Source organism: Ascaphus truei, chromosome 5, assembly GCF_040206685.1.
Source record: "Ascaphus truei isolate aAscTru1 chromosome 5, aAscTru1.hap1, whole genome shotgun sequence".
In the NCBI taxonomy this organism is placed as follows: domain Eukaryota; kingdom Metazoa; phylum Chordata; class Amphibia; order Anura; family Ascaphidae; genus Ascaphus; species Ascaphus truei.
In genome coordinates this window covers 92,851,077-92,872,763 of record NC_134487.1, presented here as the reverse complement: position 1 = coordinate 92,872,763, position 21,687 = coordinate 92,851,077, and the positions used below count along the sequence as shown (strand labels likewise).

General features: G+C 37.1%; 1 protein-coding gene across 2 annotated transcripts in view; it reads right to left on the bottom strand.

Moving 5' to 3' along the window:
- Positions 1-5,883: 5,883 nt before the first annotated feature.
- Positions 5,884-21,687, bottom strand: part of KCNC2 (potassium voltage-gated channel subfamily C member 2) — a 230,644-nt gene continuing 214,840 nt past the window's right edge. The window contains exons 3-5 of one of the 2 annotated variants that reach the window (XM_075600227.1): positions 16,376-17,303; positions 12,264-12,416; positions 5,884-8,445 (exon numbers count right to left, since the gene is read on the bottom strand). In XM_075600227.1, coding sequence (XP_075456342.1) covers positions 8,309-8,445; positions 12,264-12,416; positions 16,376-17,303 — 1,218 coding nt within the window. In that variant the 3' untranslated portion in view covers positions 5,884-8,308. The remainder of the gene's footprint in view (positions 8,446-12,263; positions 12,417-16,375; positions 17,304-21,687) is intronic. The other variant, XM_075600228.1, reaches the window with a different exon arrangement.

The following is a 21,687-nucleotide window of genomic DNA, read 5'->3' as shown; positions in this document are numbered from 1 at the left end:
TATTGGTGATAAAAAGCCATTATAGCGTGATACTGCACTGTTATCACTGCTTGTGAATGGCGCAGCAGGCAGTATTGCGCTATAAAGGCATTTATCGTACTTAAAACCCTTTATCACTGCTTTGTGGATCGGCCCCAAAGCTCCTGGGATCCCCCCCCCCCCCTATTGCCATAATATTCATTTTGCCACTATGCTATGCTAATAAACAATGACCGTTGTTTTTGCATATTATCAGCTTTGTGGATATGCATTAACCTGAAGGAAAATGATGCTGTTGCTGATTTTGATAACATGACTTTAGAAGCCTTTAGTTAATGGACCTCTGTGGATCTGGCTCTTATAAATTTAGATCCCCAGAAGCTGGTAGTGACAGAATGATACATACACTTCAGTTAACATCTCATTAAGTGCTAACGGGGATCTTCAGAGCTACCTAACAAGACATTAAGTGCTGTTTTAAAGCTATGATGACCTGCCGTTAACTTTAAGGGTAGTTAGTGCAAATGCTATGCAAAAGAAGTAGGAACCACGTCAATGCCTATCCTCAGCAGTCTGTTAAAGTTTATTTATTTTATTTATTTATAAAATATTTTACCAGGAAGTAATACATTGAGAGTTACCTCTCGTTTTCAAGTATGTCCTGGGCACAGAGTTAAGACAAATAATACATGGTTACAAATACCGTTACATAATGAGCAGGGTATACATTATACACAAGACATTGCATGCACAGTTAAAGAAAATATATATTATGGGCGTATGAAACAGTTACAGACCAGATTAAAATGTGAGACAGCCTTAGAAAGTTAATGCAGGAATTAATGCCTTTTTATTTAGGTCATGGCGATACCTGGCATAAGGTGATTCCAGCACCTAACGCCGGCTAGCAGAACATTCTTTAACATTCTTTGGCCTTATCCATGGTTCTGAAGTGGGACACGGTGGCTTACTACATTGCCATATATAGCAAGTCAAAGTGAATACCTTGGACTGGGCCAAAACTTGTGTATTAACCATTTGGAAGCCATTGTAACCTTGACGGCATTATGTATGCCTTCATTGCAACTAAGGTAACCAAGGGGTTAAACCAAATAGCTTAACTACCCTACAACCTATTGTATGTCAGAGGTACAACCGGACAAAGTGTTGCGTGGGTGTTACCCTCCGCCATTTTATCTCAATGCAGTAATTAATTGCTAATTATCATGACTCTACTTAAAATTCTGCAGTTGTTCAAATTTTACTGCAATCTTTTTGGTTTATCTCACAATAGCGTGGTAAAAGCACAGAATATTTTTTTTTTTTTACCGGGTGCAATACTAACTTTGTTTTTGCTGAGTTTGATAACTCAGGGCCAGTATTTTGTAAATGATGCACAGCCTTCACTGCACAGAAAGGTTGCACTTTCACCTTTAATTTTCCTCAATACTAGGCCAAGATGGCATTTCTTGAGAAATGGGTACAGCAAAACATTTTCATGTTAAAAATAGACCACAGTACTAAAAGAGCTTAGAGTATATAGTTTATAAAACCAAGAACAAAAACACAAGATGAAGAACAATTAATCAAAAGAAAAAAATATTTTATTTTATGAACTCAAATGTACATTATTAGACAGAGACATGTAACAGTTCACATTTTTATAGCACAATACTAGTCAAAAGTTAAACTCTCCTTGGCAATAAAAAATAAAATAACATTTTCTATACAACATATATATTATTATGGATTTTGATCTTATAACAAAAGCAATGCAATTAAACATTAAATAGCAATGTTCTTTCAACCATGGTTTTATTGGTCATAGTAATACTTATATTTTATTTAGCAGAATGAATGAGAAATACAATAATGACTGTAAACAAAGAATGTACAATTTAATTTGCCGTCACATACATGAACAATAAAATAAAATCTGATATGTTTAACTTTAAACATTTTAGGGTAAAGGAAAGTAGCTGTTCCCATTCAAACACAGACTTCCTGGTTCATTTATTTTGGCCCATATTCACTAAGCGGTGGTATTCATCTGACACCTTCCAGCATTGGTAAATACAGCTGCAGCCACGAGTATTCGAACACTTGCCTTGGAAAATCTGGGGCAATCTCCCCGTAATGCTGCAACATTTCTGTGACATTTCTGCAGACAGACTAATGGCCCATCGGATTAACACAGTGGGTGTCCTTGGCAGTCCCATTCAAACTGACCAGGGATCCCTGCTGTGTTAATCCGGTGGGCCATTAATCTTTCTGCATAAATGTCAGAGAAATGTTGCAGCATTACTGGGAGAATACCCCAGATTTTTCAAAGCATTGTTAGAATATTAGTAGCTGCATCTGTACCTTACAGGAAATTCAAGTGAATGGGACATAGGATGCCTTCCAGCATAAGAAACTTTGTTATGGGATAGCACCACTTAGTAAATTGGGGCCTATGGCTAGATTCACTAAGCTCCTTTAGCCTATTTAACTTGACCTTAACCTAAGTTAACGCCCATTCATAATAACACAGTATTCACTCAATCTAATAAAACGTTAATCCGGATTTACTCCTGCAAAAAGTATGATCTTATTTGTAACGGACGTTATTCTAAATGACCTGCAAATTAGCCCATTGCAACTTAAATGATATTCACTCCATTAAGGTTAATGCTGGGAAATAATGTTATGTTCCCCAGGCACCTTAGGAGTGTTAACAGGTATCTCACCATGTGGTGCATACTGTAGGCTAATCTAATTGAAACTATAAAAGTATTTGGGCCCTCTCTTACTGTAAATTGCTTTCTCTCTTTTTCTCTCCCTGTCTCTCCCTCAAGCCCTATTTTAGGGTCTGCGTGGAAGTAATGGCAAGACTATAAAGCAGAGTTAGCCTGAATAATGTGATGGTCACCATATGCTAATGAGATAAAATATAGCCGTTGCTTTTGCATATGATTACCTTAGTGAAAAGGGCCCTAAATCAGGGAATATATGGGCCATTCCTGTTATAGGTAACATCACGTTATTTGCCCTTTAACAGAACGGATTTTACTTAATCTAGTCATACAGATGCAGCGGACGTTATTCGAACAAATCATGGCGCCGTTTTTGTGTGCGCTGCTGTACTCCACGTAGCATTAACGCCGCCAATCGCCCCAGGTACACGTGTTTATCGCGGTTGCTTTGTTTGAATTTCATGGATTGTGTGCAATTAAATGCAATGAAATTAATGAATTGCAATGTGTAAAATACTGTGCTACTGTGTCAATTTCAGGTGTTTAAAAACCAGAACACTAAAATTCAATTGTCTGCACTTGCCTGCACTCACGTCTTAACGCGGTACGGTTGGAAGAGATCCCGGGCCATGACATGGGTATTCCGAGGTATGCACCCCGTGAAGTGTTTTAAAAATGCCCGCTGCATCTGTATGTCTTTTGCAAACCCACTACAACAATGAGGATAAATCTGTTTACACAGATCTTATTGAATTAACATACAGATGCAGCGGCCATTATTTTAACAAATCACGCGGTGTATATCTCGAAATACCCATGTCATGGCGCGGGATTTCTTCCAACCGTATTGCCTTAAGACACGAGTGCAGGCGAGGGCATAAAACAATAGAAGAGTGAGTGTAGTGCTCAACAATCAGACACGGTTCCGTCTGTAGAAAGTATATGGCATGAGTGTCAGGATGAAAATGGAGTGTCCACACAGTAATAGTATAGTTAAACTGGAGGGGATAAGTGTCTAGTGGAGTCCACGTGACACCCACATAAAATAACACTTCAATAAACACCCAACCAGTATATGAATATATATACAATAATGTTCGTTGTGTACAGGGTATAACATAAGGCACTGCGGCTTTTTACCTGTACACTCCGAGGGACACTCCAATCGTCTGTGGCGTGCAATCCATCCAGGTGTAGATTCAAAGTTGTAGTAGATATAGATAGAGCACAGCCAGGGAAATCCTGCTTCTGGTATCCAGAGGAAGAAAAAATAGCCAGGCAACTCCAAACTAAGATTAGTGATAACATTTATTGCATACTAGAAAAACAATAAAAAACGGACTACATCAACGCACCTACTCGTTTCATGCAACAGCACTTTGATATGCGTTCATGTAGTCCGTTTTTTATTATTGTTTTTCTAGTATGCAATAAATTTTATCACTAATCTTAGTTTGGAGTTGCCTGGCTATTTTTTCTTCCTCTGGATACCAGATGAAGGATTTCCCTGGCTGTGCTCTATCTACATCTACTACAACTTTGAGGGCATAAAACAGCATTTTAGTGTTCTGGTTTTTAAACACCTGAAATTGACACAGTACCACAGTAGCACAGTACTGTACACATTACAATTCATTCATTCCATTGCATTTAATTGCACACAATCCATGAAATGCAAACAAAGCAACAGCGATAAACTCGTGTGCCTGTGGTGATTGGCTGCGTTAATGCCGCGTGGAGTACAGCAGCGCACACGAAAACGGTGCTGTGATTTGTTAAAATAATGGCCGCTGCATCTGTACCAACATTTGCTTTTTTAATGATCTACAGCATAATCTACAGTACTGCCAGGACTATGAGGTAACCCAAAATATGTGGGTTCTTTACCCAAACCGTCATTGATGATAACTATAAAATCCAACAGATCCCCAAAGAAATGAAAAGTTGCTGATACTCCATGTACACTTTTATTTACAGAAAACAAATACATAGAACCTGTTCTCCTGCCTTTAGGAAGTATGCACCTGGTAAAAAGATTGACCTTACATTTATGGAAAACAAATATGCACTCCTCCCAAATTGGCTTGCAATTTTTCGTGAGATTTCTACGTTCAACAAAGGAATCATTTAGTTGTATCTTTTGTTCAAAAAATGATTCAAGCCTGCTAACCCCATCAAGGTAAATCTCAATATAGCAGGTACCTACACTGAGTGCTATCCTAGTCCTATGGACTAAACTTGGTGAAATATGTGAGAGTGCCCAAAGGTTAAATGAATGAACAGCGGCGGATTTCTAGATCTGCCGCCCCTAGGCACTTACATTTGGCGGCCGCCTCCATGCTGCCGCCCTCCTCCTTCCGAATCAAAGCATCAAGTGACGCTGTGGACGTCACCAACTGACGTTGCACCGCATAACTTTGCCATGGTAACGCAACCTCATTTGACGGCACTACTTCACGTTCCCATGGCAACAAGACGCTGTGTGACGTCCGTGGTATCATTTGCTGCTGTGATTCAGAAGGAGATAGAGTGCTGCAGCCACATGTAAGTGTCTTCCGGTATTATTCCTAGCTGCATACGCTATAAAAGTGTTGAGTTATAGTGTTACAGATACATTCTGTTAAAGGGGTAGGTCTTAGCTCACCTGGTTCTGTTTTACTAAATAGTTCTTTGGAGGTGTCTGACTCCTCCTTTCAGGTTCTGAGCACATTACCAGTTCTCCAATCAGCAACAACTTATAATGCACCTCAGGGTCAGTCTAAACGTCACTCTCCACTGAAGAGCTGGTGAGTGTCTGACTGACAGAAATAACAGAAATATGTATATTATTATTTTTCAATAAGGAATTTGTGCACCCACTGTTTTACTTCATAATGTTAAGGGAACTTTGTTACTGGCATATGCCAGTTTTTATCTACACTAAATCACAAAAGCATTATTCTTCATTCATTTGGCACTTTCACATATTTCACCAAGTTAAGTCCATAGGACAGGTAAGTACAAAGTAGTAGAGCACAGTCAAATAGGAGCAAGGAGAGGATCCAAAGGTACAAAAATAACTTTATTGAAGTGCCCAAAGCATAAAGAGGTTTTTTCTTATGCTTTGGGCACGCCAATAGAGTTATTTGTGTACCTTTGGATCCTCTCCTTGCTCCTATTTGTCTGTGCTCTACTTCTTTGCCCTTACCTGGATTCCGCCAGCAGCAGCACGTCTCCCAGGCCCAGAAGATGACTGTGAGTAAATGCAACCATTATCTTATGCCTTATTGATACTCCCAATGAAATTGAGTGTGGTTGTTTTCCACTTACCCATAGTTTTCAGGGAGCAGTATTCATGTGATGGCTATATGGACATACTCATTCCTTTATATTGAAGATTGATTCATCTATTCATGGTCTAGGATATATCACAATTGCAAATAGCCTGGTACTTGAGCACTTTTGATCACACTACTAAGTCCATAGGATAATAAGAAATTGTTTTCATTCAGTATAGCTACCTGCTACGTTCGGAGTTTACCTTAATAGAGCTACAGTAACAGGCCTGAAACATGTTTTAATCAAAAGATGCAACTAAATGGCTTCTTCGTTATTAAACTTAGGCTCAACATTTTTACATTTTACCCCCCAAACATGTTGGCATTTATATATATTTGTTTTCCACACATGTATTTAGAACTAATTTACCAACAGAGGTTTTTCATATTTTTCACTGGCAACACTGAAAACTTTCAGTCTGCAATCGTTGCAGTTTTAAGTGGATATCAGAATTCATTACTTTGATACCCAGAGGATTGGATATTAGGGCCCATTCAGCAGCAGAATTTTTTCTCTAGTATAGTCTTTGGTATGACTAAATTCCACGGTCCTTTTTCAGCAGTCATAAATTCCATATACCACTGTAGTCAATAAGATCAGCACCAAATATTATATTAATCCCTTGATTAAAGGCGTTTCCCAATGTTTCTTTTTATATTGATAATGGGATATATTAATCTACATATCTAAATAACAGAAATGTATATTTCAAATATTAAATCTGTCATGCAGCTCATGCTATTGGTTTTACGATATATCAATACATTGTATATTACTTTATCAATAAAAGTTATCATTGCTTTTGTGACAGTAATAAATAAATGACAATAATATATTTTTGAGCCTTATGTATTCCTTACCAGTAAACAATTAGTTTCTTAACTCTTTTACTAAAATAAAATAAGGGAGTTAGGACTTAGTTCAAGTACAGTAAGAGGTTCCAGTAGCTACTGCCATTGGCAACTGGAGATGACGATAAACCTGTTGCTAAATCCAGGTCATAAAACTATTTTTTGTACCTACATTAATCAGTTCAATAGGACATCAATCATACGTAAAGCACATAAAACACAGCAAATGGCAAAGTAAAAGAATGCAGCCTGGAATTAATTTTGCATGGGCACAGTTTAAAGTGGTTTCTTGAACTTTGTGGAAATAGGTGGATGATACATCGAAACAACAACTGGTTACACAAATAACTGCTTACACAAACCAACATGAACAACATGTAAGATGAACATCTTAACAAACAAAATATAAAGACTGGAGAAATATGCAAAGTTTTAAAGCCAGATGTTTAAGACTGGTCAATAAACCTTCTGTAGAAACACAACGGCCCTCTTAATTTGATTAAAAAAAAACATTCATCTTCTTTCCTATTTTTTTTTTAAAATAATGACTGTGAAAATGTTGAAGAACCCTGGTGTGAGAAAAATACTATTTTACCCATCAGTACTTGCTATATTAAAATGGCAAGCCTGGATTGCTTTTACCTTTTTTTAACAAGTAGTGTGCCTTCTTATGAAAGAGATCTGGCCTCTGCATGTGTGTAACCAGTAATGACTAACTCTTTGCAGTTATCTGTGTGCAGACAAACAGAGACATTCAGAACTCTATTACAACATTTTAGCACAGAATAAAATAAATCTATTCATCTAAAAATGCCAACTGAAAGAAGGATAATAAAAAAAAGTCATACTGGCAGGACAACTGATTAGCAGATGATACAGTGCTAAGCATATATTCAGAGCTATTTTGCAGCCCCTGTAATCTGAAACATTGCGTTCATACGGTATGATGCGTAAAGAGAATGGCCCATGCAAATGGTCTTATCATTTACACTGCGAGTGGTAAAGACAGGATTCCACACATCTATAGAATGGATCATAAACTCACAAGAAATGAATGTTCAATGAATGTTGATAATCATTTGGAAGCACATTGGTATAGCTGTATCTCCCTGAAAATATATGTATTTAATAAATATACTGGCTGATTGATCCACTCTATGTACTGCATATCCTTCTTTTTTTTTTCCAGGGTAAAACTGGACAGTCAGTAAATATGCAGAAACGTCTTATGTCAAATAACTTTAAAAGCCAAGATAAGAAATCATCTGCTAACAAAGTTACATTGTTGTTAAAATGTATAGTTAAGATAATGCAGTATTTATTTTGTCTTAATGGATCCTAGAGTTAATGCTACATTTCATTATTTCCATTATATGGTAAATAGTACTGGAGACAATTCTATTTAGCCGATTGATGCAGTCTGCTTTACAAGATAGATGGGATGGGAGATCGAGAACGTCTTAGAGGACAAGGTGAACTGTAGGGTGATGTTACCGGAGACAGTCTCAGAGCATTGCCTGCCAAGCCAGCTATGTTGTTTAAGCTTCGGGATTTCTCATATCCTTTTATGAAACAATGCACAGACATCAGTTGAATTCAGCCAGAAAAAGACAAAGACAAACAGTAAAATGAAATGCAATCAATTATGATTTAATCAACAAGACCATCACTGTAAATATGGAAGAGCTGAAACAATTTATAGCGTACTCACATCTCACCCCACAATCATATGCTTTAGTGCAGACCTCTAATTAGGCTAAAGAAAGAATAGTAATGGTAACAGTACTAATCTTAGCAGTAGGTTTTCTTTTAAATAAAATATTTAAAACTAATAAAATGGTGACACTTGCAACAAGATGCCATATTTAATAACATGCAAATGTAAACGAAAACTAAAAAAATATGAAGCTTTGTTCCTCTTTTTTTATTGATGCACTGTATCTGAAAATGACTGAGAATGTAGGTACAGTATACAGTAAGTGATGCTGGAGACAAGTTGAATTATCAGTAGACCCTCCCACATCAACTAAGTTATTAAAATCTGTTAAGGCATTCTGTAAATTCATTGCAAGTTGTGAGACCTTCTATTGGAAAAAAATGAAGAAGAAGAAACATAGATGTGATATATTTATGCAAGTACTTTTGTAACTGCATCTTTCCAATCTTGGCAACTCATTTACAAGAATACCAATGAATTTAACACTCTTAGTGGGCCAACATTAATTTAAATCAACACATAATTGAATTATATCTACTGTATAAAGAATGAACTATATAAATAATTAAGAAGGAGGAATATGACATTTAACCTTATTACACATGTAATTTTCAAGCTTTGCCTGAATTTTCATTCTTTTTCGATAGCCGAATTATAATTTATCTACTGATTCTTTTTACGCGGTTTAAATAGAGTGGAGAACTTTTAGATAATATGATATAAGCAGAGTTTATTATGCATCACCACACCTCATTCACTGTAGTACTAGGGATGTTTTCCAGAATACAAACATATTATGCCGTCTTTAACCTTAACAAAAATAATTGATTTATTTTCAGTTCAAATGGAAGTGTTTCTTTTGCCCGTAGTGCAGCATAAGTCCTCCAGGAATTCAGCAAAGGCATGATATGCCATACATTATACAACATACTTTCATTGCAGTCTCACTAATTGTGCATGTAGGCTCCCAATTAGGTAGTTGGATATAAAGGCAGAGCATCAGTTATTTTGCTCGTGCAAATAAAACCTGGAGATGAATGTGAACAGCTTCGTTGCATCATTGCATTTAGATTGCCTGTTGCTGTAATATTAGTTCTTGTAATTTACTACAACCAGTATGCCTTATTACCAATTGTTCATTCCATACATAGTTTTGACTATGAATTATGATTTGTTTGATAGGTACCTCACTTAATGCAACAAACCCATTTCTGATAACTTAGTTAATAAGCACAGCATCTTTTTAATTAATCAAAGAGATAACAACCCCCTAGATTGCAATTTCTAGTCCTTTTAGTGAAGTGAAAGCTTCACCAATAAGGGGAACATCAATTTAAATAAGGTTACATAGTTACATAGTTACATAATAGATGAGGTTGAAAAAAGACGTACGTCCATCAAGTTCAACCTATGCTAAATTTAGATAACAGATACTTTATCATATATCTACTGTATACTTACTTGTTGATCCAGAGGAAGGCAAACAAAAAACCCCAGAGTCATATCATCCAATGATATCTCATAAGGGGAAAAATAAATTCCTTCCTGACTCCAAGAATTGGCAATCAGATTAATCCCTGGATCAACATCCTTCCCATGTATACTTATTTGGTATATCCCTGTATACCTTTCCTATCTAAAAAGATGTCCAAGCTTTTTTTGAACAAATCTATTGTATCTGCCATCACAGTTTCCATGGGTAATGAATTCCACATTTTAACTGCCCTTACTGTAAAGAACCTTTTCCTTTGTTGCTGGTGAAATCTCCTTTCCTCCAACCTTAAGGGATGACCCCAAGTCTTTTGTACTGCCCTTGGGATTTGTAATCTACAAATTTGTTATTTGTAATTTGTTAATCTACAAAAAGAATATACAGAGCTTGGTCAGTATATATTCTAATTTACTTTTGTTACTGTAATACAGTACTGTATATTCTAGCAGTTACAAAACTACTGTACAGTAAATCTAAAACAAAAGCCATGTGTTTTTGTTCTTCAAAAACATGTCAGACCTACTTTCAGATGTATAATATACAATTCTGCAGTATTTCACAGTATTGCATTACCAGTAATCAGATATTATGCCACATTCAGGAACTAAAAAGGATGATTCTTATCTCTATTCTAGAATACAAAAAAGACATGATAACTGAAAGTGGAAGACATGGAGCCTTTACAGGTGAAAGACTAGAATTATCGGAAATCATACATGTGGTTTCAAAGGTTATACACGTATGAAAACATGAACATGTATCTAGTGAAATCCAAACCCTCCAGTTATCTATGGCTTCAGCAACCCACTCTTGTATACGGCTCTCCACAACTGGATATGTTAAAATGGACCGGGGGGGGGAACAAAATGCATGATTAGAAATCAAATAGAAAACAATACAGAAGTGAAGTGAATATAAGAAATAAAAATAAAAGAAAAATAGTGATATTGACATTTTGCTGTAGGCATTCCATGTGCTATTAATGTCACTGTAATGACATTATTACTTTGGAAGATTATTTGCTTCACATAAATTATTTTTACTGTAATGCCTTTTGAATGAAATGTCTGCAAATACATGTGGATATACAGTTTGTATTCTGCCAACAGTATTTATACCCATCAAAGCATTTTATATTATTCCCAACTCTGCTCTGTCTATGATCAGTTACCTCATAAGACAGTAGACCTCATATTTTCACCATAAAATTCCCATGAGGATTTATAAAAATGTATTAAGTTCTCTGATGATGAAACTGTAACATAACTTTAGGTGACAATTACAATAGACACAAAATTAAAACATGGGACATAAATGATTAAATTGACACACACTATGCCAGGCAGCGTGTGAGCAAAATCCTCTTGAAAGTAAATAAAAGAAAATAGAAACAAAACAATACACTGAGCAGTATACAATCATTCTTTTTTTTGCATGAATATATTGGGGCACATTTATCAAACTGTGGATTTGCAAAGTGGAAATGTTGACTATTTGTCTCCTTGCAAATGTAGATTCTCCCAAGCACTGCAGTATTTATCAACGAAGTTGCCACATTAAAGCAGCCATCTATGCTAATCAAGTTTTTCTTTCTGGAATCAGAACTGTGGTCTTCCTGTGTACTGTATAATCACAGAAATCATTTGCTTTGGGAGTCCCATGGCTTCAGATATGTTTAATGTCCCTGATTAAAACTACTGCATAAGAATGTACATGCATTATTGTTTTACAGGGTTTGCACTGCACATTTATATAACAGAATAATTCCTATTACAATAAATAGACCAGTTGCAGTGTTTATGTGCATCCCTTCCAAAATGCTGTGTGAAAGGCGAAAATACAATAATTTAATTTTAGCAAACCATTTTCTTACAGAGAAGTTGATCAGATCAATATAGGTCTTCAAACCAATTTAGCTACAAAATCTTTTACATATTGTAAGGAGCTTTACTGTATATTACATTAGTATTCAGAGTTCAGCAAACGTTCAGAGACTGACAAAACAGGTGATAAATAACTACATAGCTGTTTAAAAGAAATAACTTGCATTTTCAAATCTTTAAGCCACTTTTCACAGCTTGATAAACAGTGTCCCTTTCTCTATGTATGATCTATAGAAATCCAGTCCAAGTTTCAGTGTTGTTTTATAATCTAATAAAAAAAGTTCATACCTTTCCGGATCCCTGCATCAGTATTGCACGCGTAATCACCTGTCGTCAGTAGAAAACAAGTTCCCCCTTTTCTGTTTTTGTCTCTGGTACTAGAACGTCTTATTTTCCTTTCACCAGGCGAGTGTAGCTGGTTACCTCCTGAACAGTCTTCACCTGGTAATATTTGGGACAGCACCAGGCCAATTCCCATATGATAATGAACGAGAAACAAGATAACATAAAAAAGCAGAAGTAAAAGTAGAAATAACACAGAGATGTGATCACCATTCATTTCTAATCAATCATACATTCAAAAAGTTACGGTGGGTAAAAAAAAAGTGACAAAAAACTTCCATTATACAGTGCAACTGTATAGGGGTCCATGTTAAAATGGGAAAATATGAACTAAACAGTTTAGTAGAGCATACAATCATTCATTTTTTTGTGCATGAATATATTAGGGAACATTCATCAAACTGTGGATTTGCAAAGTGGAAATGTAAACTGTTTGTCACACTGTGTGCTCATTTCAATGTCATTACCCAGAATCCCTGGCTGCAGTGGAAGCATTGTATGCTAAGAGATAATGGGGAAAGGCAGGGTTGAAGACCTGGCAGAGACATGCAAATGTACCCACAGTGGTATTTTTATTTGCTATAATGATTCATAGAATAACAAATGTAAACTTGAATGTTATGGAGTACAGTATATGCATGGCAAACATACTGTATCTGCCACCTTTCAAATGCATTTTAAAGAATTTTACCAACACTAAATTACGTTGAGTGCTACAGTAGGGATGAGATGCAGGGATCATTTTGGTGACTGCATACTATACAATTTTCAATGGGTCTAACATTTTCTTCTGCAGACATCTTTTGAAGACATCTTCATAATACTGAATACTGGATAGAGCCTTTGTTCTTCACTTTCTTCTTCAGGCTATTTAAAATCCCCTATAGTTGTAACCTCTATTAATGATTAATCATATTTCTTTGTGTCCTGCTCATTTTCTCCTACCTCCTTGTCTTATCATGTCCCAGATCTTTATTCTAATGTGTGAGTATTGTGGAGAGAGAAATATGTTCTCATTAAAAGAGACATAACAACAAATTTGGCAAAAGAAAGTGGGCATTGCAGGACTCCTTACTAGAAAGAGTCTAATAAGGCAGGGGTGTGCAAAGATTCTGCGCTGTGCCCCCCGGCCTGCCAGCACCAGCGCTCGCCCCCCCCCCTTTCCCGTGAACCGACGTCAAATGACGCCAGGGGTCATGTGACATCACGTGACCCCGCTGCTTCTTTTGCTGTGCGCTACCATGGCGACGCGTCACTTCACATGACCCACGCTGTCATTTGCTGCGCGTTACCATGCAACATGTCCAGAAGCTGGCTGAATCCCAGTAAGTTGATCTTGCAGAGGTCTTGCGAGGTCCCCAGGCATTTCATTCAAATGCCTAGGGGAAGAGTACAGGGCATCTGCAACCGCAGAGCCCCCCTCAAAAAAAATCATGCACACCCCTGTAGTGTGAAACAAACAAATATTGCGCTCATTCGTGGTAAATAAGGATTAAGTGATAATGTGATCAAGACAAATAAAACCTTGGTATAGGGAGGTTTTGTGCTGCTGCTCTTGGGGGATGGCTCAGCTATCCAGCTAGTACAGAAAAAAGAAAAAGAAAACAGCGCAAAAAAACCTCATGGTGTAGTATTAAAAATAAATTTTATAAAGTTAAATGGTGATTATTGCACGTACATCAATAAAAGCATAATTCAGCATGACATGTTAGGGACATGTTACCACTCGCAGGAAACAGCTATGTGCAGGCTGGTGTGTATCTGGATCGTCCTCTGGTCCTCTATATACAGCTCAGCAAAGGGTTGCACGTCTCTTAGATGGTCCTCCTTGTAAGGTGTTCGCCAGTCTCCGTCAAACCGCTTTAGTGAGAAGTTTGTGCCTCTTTCAGGGATCTCCCTGCAGCAGCCATCAGCTCCGACACGATATCCTCACAGGCAGTTCCGGATTGACCGCAGTGGCGTCTGACGTCATCAGACGGCGTCCGTCTATGCTCGCGTCTCTCTGCTCACAGTGTTCAGCGAAATGGGAGTCCCACAGGTCATCAACTTAAATTATGCAGTAAATTATAACCACAATGGGGTTCAGATTAGGAAGGTATTGGAACGCGCGTTCCAATACCTTCCTAATCTGAACCCCATTATGGTTATAATTTACTGCATAATTTAAGTTGATGACCTGTGGGACTCCCATTTCGCTGAACACTGTGAGCAGAGAGACGCGAGCATAGACGGACGCCGTCTGATGACGTCAGACGCCACTGCGGTCAATCCGGAACTGCCTGTGAGGATATCGTGTCGGAGCTGATGGCTGCTGCAGGGAGATCCCTGAAAGAGGCACAAACTTCTCACTAAAGCGGTTTGACGGAGACTGGCGAACACCTTACAAGGAGGACCATCTAAGAGACGTGCAACCCTTTGCTGAGCTGTATATAGAGGACCAGAGGACGATCCAGATACACACCAGCCTGCACATAGCTGTTTCCTGCGAGTGGTAACATGTCCCTAACATGTCATGCTGAATTATGCTTTTATTGATGTACGTGCAATAATCACCATTTAACTTTATAAAATTTATTTTTAATACTACACCATGAGGTTTTTTTGCGCTGTTTTCTTTTTCTTTTTTCTGTACACCCCTGTAGTACGGTATTCTATATTTCAATATTTAAGGTCCAAATTAGGGTATATTTAAAATGAATAAACTTGATAATATTTGATCAAGTTTGAACATGCTAATCAACATACAGTAGTGTAGAATTTGTCACCATACCATATTTTTAAAAGGCAACTCCATATGCAGTTACTTTAAAGGTCCAATTTCTTCTACTGTAAACAAATGTTTTCCTTGACTTATAAAATAACTTTTCCTTTCAGTCCGCATTTGTGTGCAGTTCTTTCTTGAAGTCAATACAATAAAAAGCTACAACATAAAAGTGTTCAAAATGCCTACAATTGACTGCCAACATTGTTGTTTCCATTCCCATTTATTCTGTTTCCTGTCCTTGAATTTCCAGTTTCTTTTTTTCCTTCTTAAAAATAAGCCTTCAATGCAGAATGCTAATTATTCAACCTTTTTTTGGGAAGTTGTTTTTTTCTGTTAGTTTTGCATGTTTTACATTTGAAAGCATCATATTGTAGGTATTTTCGATTGTTGTTGCAAACGTTGACCTGTTTTCATAAGTAGAAGTAGATCATAAGGCCAAATGTTAGCACCTATTTACTTTCAACACATTTGTCAATAACAAAAGGTAAATGATGCTTCACATAGACTGTTTTAAAAAAAAAATGTAAATTGTAAATTTAAAAAAATTACTTTAAATGAGTTTGGAAAGTATTAATTGACTCGTAGGTCACAACACAGGAAAATCTATTTAATGTAATGATTTTTTTTTTATCAAGTCACTCTATTTCCTTTTGCCCGTGGCGCAATAATTAAATTGAAAACTGTTTGGCTTACAAGCTCGGTACACATGTAAAATAATATACAGTACATTGTGTTTTATTCATAGCTGTCCATATATAAGTATATATTATTACCTGCTAAGATGTCCATAATTCTATAGACATTAATTTTTTACAAAGATGAGCAAATGTATGCGCATTCAGCAATAACCAGCAAATATATTATGTACAGTAGGCAGAAAGCTGAAAATGTCTACTATATTAAAATATTTCTTAATATACTGTATAAGCAAGCTGTTGTGAAATAAACCAAATGAGAAACAAACAAAAACTATGGAATCAGACAGAAAAGCATTTTGGGGTAAAATGCACAGTACTTAATAGACAAGTCAATGAAACTTGTGCATAAACATTGTTTCTTGTTTCTTACACTGTGAAGGATAAATACATGTAAGAAAATGGTGACATTATAAATGTTGTCAATAAGACATGTGCGTCCCTATTTACTAAGTGGTGCCATTCTATAAAACAACTCTTGGCCCATTCACTGAAAGAGCTATCACGTGTTCTCGGGTGCTTGAAGCTGTTTCATGGAATAGCACAACTTTGTAAATATACCCCTGATATCCATGCTTTTGGATTCCATCCTACTGTACCTGATATGTTGTGTTCCATCAACCTGTTGTCTTTGCCAAGGCATGCCTCTACCTGTGTGCTATTACATCTCATGGTCAGATCCATCTTGCAGAAGGTAGGGGAGCCAGCCTGAGGAGCATGAGGGATGTATTTCTTTCTTTTTCTCGGAAGTTTCTGTTTTGCCATGGCAAGTGAGTAGTACATTCCAAAGTTGTTAACAATGACTGGTACCGGCATTGCTATTGTGAGCACACCAGATAAAGCACATAGTGCACCTACCAACATCCCTGACCAAGTCTGAGGATACATGTCACCATATCCCAATGTAGTCATGGTAACCACCGCCCACCAAAATCCAATGGGAATGTTTTTAAATTGGGTGTGCTTACTTCCCGATGGATCATTGGGACTGGCACCAATTCTTTCAGCATAATAGATCATCGTGGCAAATATCAAGACTCCTAGAGCCAAAAATATTATGAGAAGCAAAAATTCATTCGTACTTGCTCGAAGAGTGTGCCCAAGCACTCTTAGTCCTACAAAATGACGGGTCAGCTTGAAAATTCTAAGGATTCGAACAAACCTCACAACCCTCAGGAATCCAAGTACATCCTTAGCAGCTTTGGAGGAGAGCCCACTTAGTCCAACCTCCAAATAAAATGGCAGGATAGCCACAAAATCGATAATGTTTAAGAGGTTTCTGACGAATTCAAGTTTGTCAGGGCAGAAAGTGACACGTACTAAAAATTCAAATGTAAACCATACCACACAGACCCCTTCTGCGTATGTCAAGGCAGGATCAGTCTCAATTTCAATTATTGACACAACTTCTGTGCCATTGTTCACCATTTCCGTTTTGTTAGTGATGGTATTAAATGCTTCATGGGTCTCCAGGCAAAAGGTTGTTATTGATACCAGGATGAAAAACAGGGAAGCAAAAGCGATAAACTGCAAGAAAAAAAAAATATTATCAACACTAATTTAATTCATCACAAACATTTGACAATTCTTTTTAAACCATGTGTGCTGCACTTTTATTGTTTAGTTGATCTGAAATTTTTACTCAAAGTTAAACAAAACCATCAAACAAGCATATGATCTCAACTCTATTATCTAACTTTGTAGTCTGTGCTCATAAAATGTATGGGACATCCATATTTGAATAGATGAATGGCAAATTATATACTAATTAAATGTTCAAAAACATATACTATTAACCTATACTTGATTGGTGGAGGTGGCCCAGAGGACCACCCCTTATGTATTTGTACAGATATAGCAAGACTTACTATTAATATGGCCGCGGAACAAAATGCAGAAAAGCGACGCCCGATCACGACTCCTCCCCGCCCCAAAAACAGCAACATTGATGGTGTGGAAGGATTAACGCTGTAGAGGTCTATGCTTTTGAATACAATCCCCGCAGCATTAATCTTTCGCTTGATGGGCCATCTGCTGAGGAGAGAAACCAGTACTAACCTTTTAGATGAGCTGCGCAGCCATCTCAGTCCCTGTCTGCAGCATCTCTCCTCCTGTTATGGTCTCCCCGCAGGGCTGAAGGTAAATTCCAGGGCTGTATTTCCTTGCCAAACCCCTGGATGACATAGATGCCCTTACATCGGTCTCTACATCATGAGGAAAAGACTATATGACCATATTTGGTCATCTACATCATCAAGAGGACTGGACAGTGGCACATGTCCTATCCAGCCCCTAGATGATCTAGAGGACCAAATATGGTCACATAGCCTCCCCCTCATGATGTAGACCCATATAAGGGCATCTATGTCATTCAGGGGTTGCAAACAAAATACAACCTTGCATCTTACCTTCAGCGTTGCGGGAAGATTTTATAGACGGAGAAACAGAGAGAGGGCTGCAGACAGGGATAGAGTTGACTGCACAGCTCATCTAAAAAGTTAGTACCGGTATTCTCCCCCAGCAGACGGCCCAAAGGGATTAACACTGCGGGGTCCCATTCAGAAGCATGGAACCCTGCAGAGATAATCCACTCTGGCAGTTTACTGTTGTGAGGGCGATGAGAAGTCTAGCTGCAGTACAGCCACAGTGCAACAGACAAAATTGTGGCACCAAGTACAGTAAGTCTTGCTACATCTGTACCTGCTAAATCAGATGGTCCCTCTGGTGAAATGCTTTTGATCTGAGGTGTGTTAACAATTGAAGCCGAGGTGCCCATTATTTGGGGATTTTGACATTTTAGCATTTCTCTAGAGTGGTTCTGTGTAGCATAGGTGAATGGAAGAAAAATCGGAAAAACTGGAAATACAAGAGTTGTTTGAAAATAAATATTGTATTTAAACCAACATTTAATTATCCACAGTTTGGTTCCTATAAATTACCCAAGAATGGGTACAAGTCGTCAGAGGAAAGAATTGTAATTTTTACTTTGCATTCAGTGTGTTGCCCTTTTTTTATGCTTTTGCAGTAACTAATATTTGATGTTTTACCGACTAATTATTATCCAGTAACGTATAGAGCAAATAATATGATTTTCTTCCCATTTTGATTACTTGTATATTTGGCTATGATTAAATATTTTTTTTAAGTCTTGTCTTTTAAATGATAAATTAATTTACAGATTATTAATCACATTACACATTACATGCATCTATTATACACAAAACATATTACAAACGGCATCATAGATTTATTTGTATTGTGGAAAACACAATTTGTATTGATATCACCTTCCATATATGTGCTAAGAAGATATCCAATCATACAAAAACGAGGGCATCAAAAGTGCCTTCTCACTTATCGGGAGAATAACACTGACCCTATTGACTTATTAGAAACCATATGAGTTTTTCAAATTAAAATTGAAGTCAAACTCTGACATGGTGTGCATCACAAAGAGCTATTTTTACAGTTGTCTAAGGTGACAAGCTTATTGTACGAACAATGAAACCCAATAAGATATCCTATATGAAAAAGTTATTCTGGAGGGAAATGACATAGATGTCTGAAATTATAATTAATGTTGCAGCAGAGACTTCTAATTCTCATAAAGAAAAATCATATGTTAAAATATGAACACTGTGTACAACCTCACCAAGGTCAGGAAATTATTTGGGGGTGACTTACAAGCTTATCTTTAATTGTTTAAGATGTCTCAATTGTCATCATACAGATCCGATTTTTATTTTAGACTATTAACATAATAATAGTTAACATATTAACTGATAACATAATAATAATGCATTTTCTTGTGTAGTGTTAACAGTGTACGCAGAGCTGGACATTGAATTTTTGCAGGTGCCTTTTTTGGGTGCCTGAGACACAGGGATATAAAGGGACTTGCCCAAGGTCCCAAGAAGCTGACACCAGGATTTGAACCTTCAGCCCTAATGATCAATGCTTGGGGTAAGGATGGGGATCCACTTACTTTGTGGATTCCCAATACCCTTTATGGTCTGAGAAATTCCTTTGGATTCAGGTAGTAGTGAAATAATCTCATAAATTAAATCCTTAGAAATAATGTTAATAGATGAAGAATGTATTAGATGCAAGTTCTATTTATTATTTCTAGCTGTCTAGCACAAATACAATTGTATTAGACTTTAGATATGTCTGCAGGCTGGTATACTATTTAGGGTGCTGAGGAAAGCACGAAGCATTGGAACAGACTAAACTATTATACATACAGTACAGCATGTAAGATTAGTCATACAACTTACAATACACAACACTATGCCTAGGAGCTACTGTATTTTCCTTTTAATGTCTCACTTTTATGGTAAGCTCCACATGTCCCTGAAGGAATTACTACCTTCAGACTCCCAAGCATGTTTCTAGATATTACTTTTGACTCCTCTCTGTCTCACTCTCAGAACTTTCCATACTGCAATGTTCAGTATTCAAAATGCTCAATAGCATTTTGAATACAACAGAATAGTCTCAATATGATATAAATCAGTGTCTTCACCTTAATTCACCTGTCAGGCTTAGCATACACTTCTGCATTTAAGACAACATTGTACTGCTCTCTTTCAAAGGTCTACACTCGTGTCTCTACTTACAGATGTATCGCCACCTATTTCCCTTTGATCATAGCAACAAATTCTATATTGTTTGACATGGAATAAATGATGTGCAACAGTTTTACAATTATTTTCATAAATGAAGGACTAGACAAAGTGGTTTGCCAAGAGAGCTCTCATGCTCCCAGCCACAGTTAATTAGAAAATAAGTCAGCTACATCAATACATTACAAATCGACCTCAGACCTCATTGTTTCCTACTCTCTACTCAGAGTTGCCCACTATATGCTATGACTACTCTTTGTAAAGCGCTCATGTACTACCCGCTTTTCAAGAACTAAAATGTTATTAGTGTTCACCAAGCTCACTCTTTCTATCTTCAAGGCTCAAACATTTCTTAACAGAGGCATTTCTGTATCATGAAATTACCAATAATTATACAGTATCTACCTCCATCTAGATATAGTAACTCAACCTACAGTCAGTGCCATGCACTACATTTCCTTTGCAGGCCCTAGAGTTCAACTCCCTTTCCTTTGAATAAAATATACAGTAAGCAAAGAAAAGAAAGAAAGCTCCCTAATAGCCGCACAAGAGAACACCTATACCTATGTTAAAAATTACTATTTATTAATAAATGATTAAAATATATTTATATTTATTGCAGCAAAAAGCTAACGTGAACCAAAGTGATTAAAATAAATTAAAAAACGGAGGAGGTAACTGTATGCCTAATTCAAACTAACAGTGTATGCTAGGAATAACTATTTTAGAATGTCCCACTGCTATATAATTATACTAACAGTGGTAGTTATACCAATACAGTTCTATATAGTTTGAGGACTACACCTAAATGGAGAGTATAGCTTAATGTAGTGTGTGTGCTCAGAATAATATATTTGTTGAGCCAGCTAATGCTAGTATACGGATATATACACACACATATGTACCAGACCAACGGGTTCAAAGGTAAATGAACCTAGAAGTCTGTTATGTTTAGCAGAACAGCTATTTCAAGATCACAAAGTATGTGTCTTGTACTCAGAACCATGACAAATAGGAAAGTAGTCAGAGTGTTGTGCTTCCTTTAGAAGGCTCCGAAACACTCTAACTGAGAGAAGGCAACAGTCCTAAGCGTCACCACCTAGTGCGCTGGCTATATCGGAGAGGACTGTTGCCTTCTCTCAGTTAGAGTGTTTCGGAGCCTTCTAAAGGAAGCACAACACTCTGACTACTTTCCTACTGTATTTGTCATGGTTCTGAGTACAAGACACATACTTTGTGATCTTGAAATAGCTGTTCTGCTAAACATAACAGATCTCTAGGTTCAT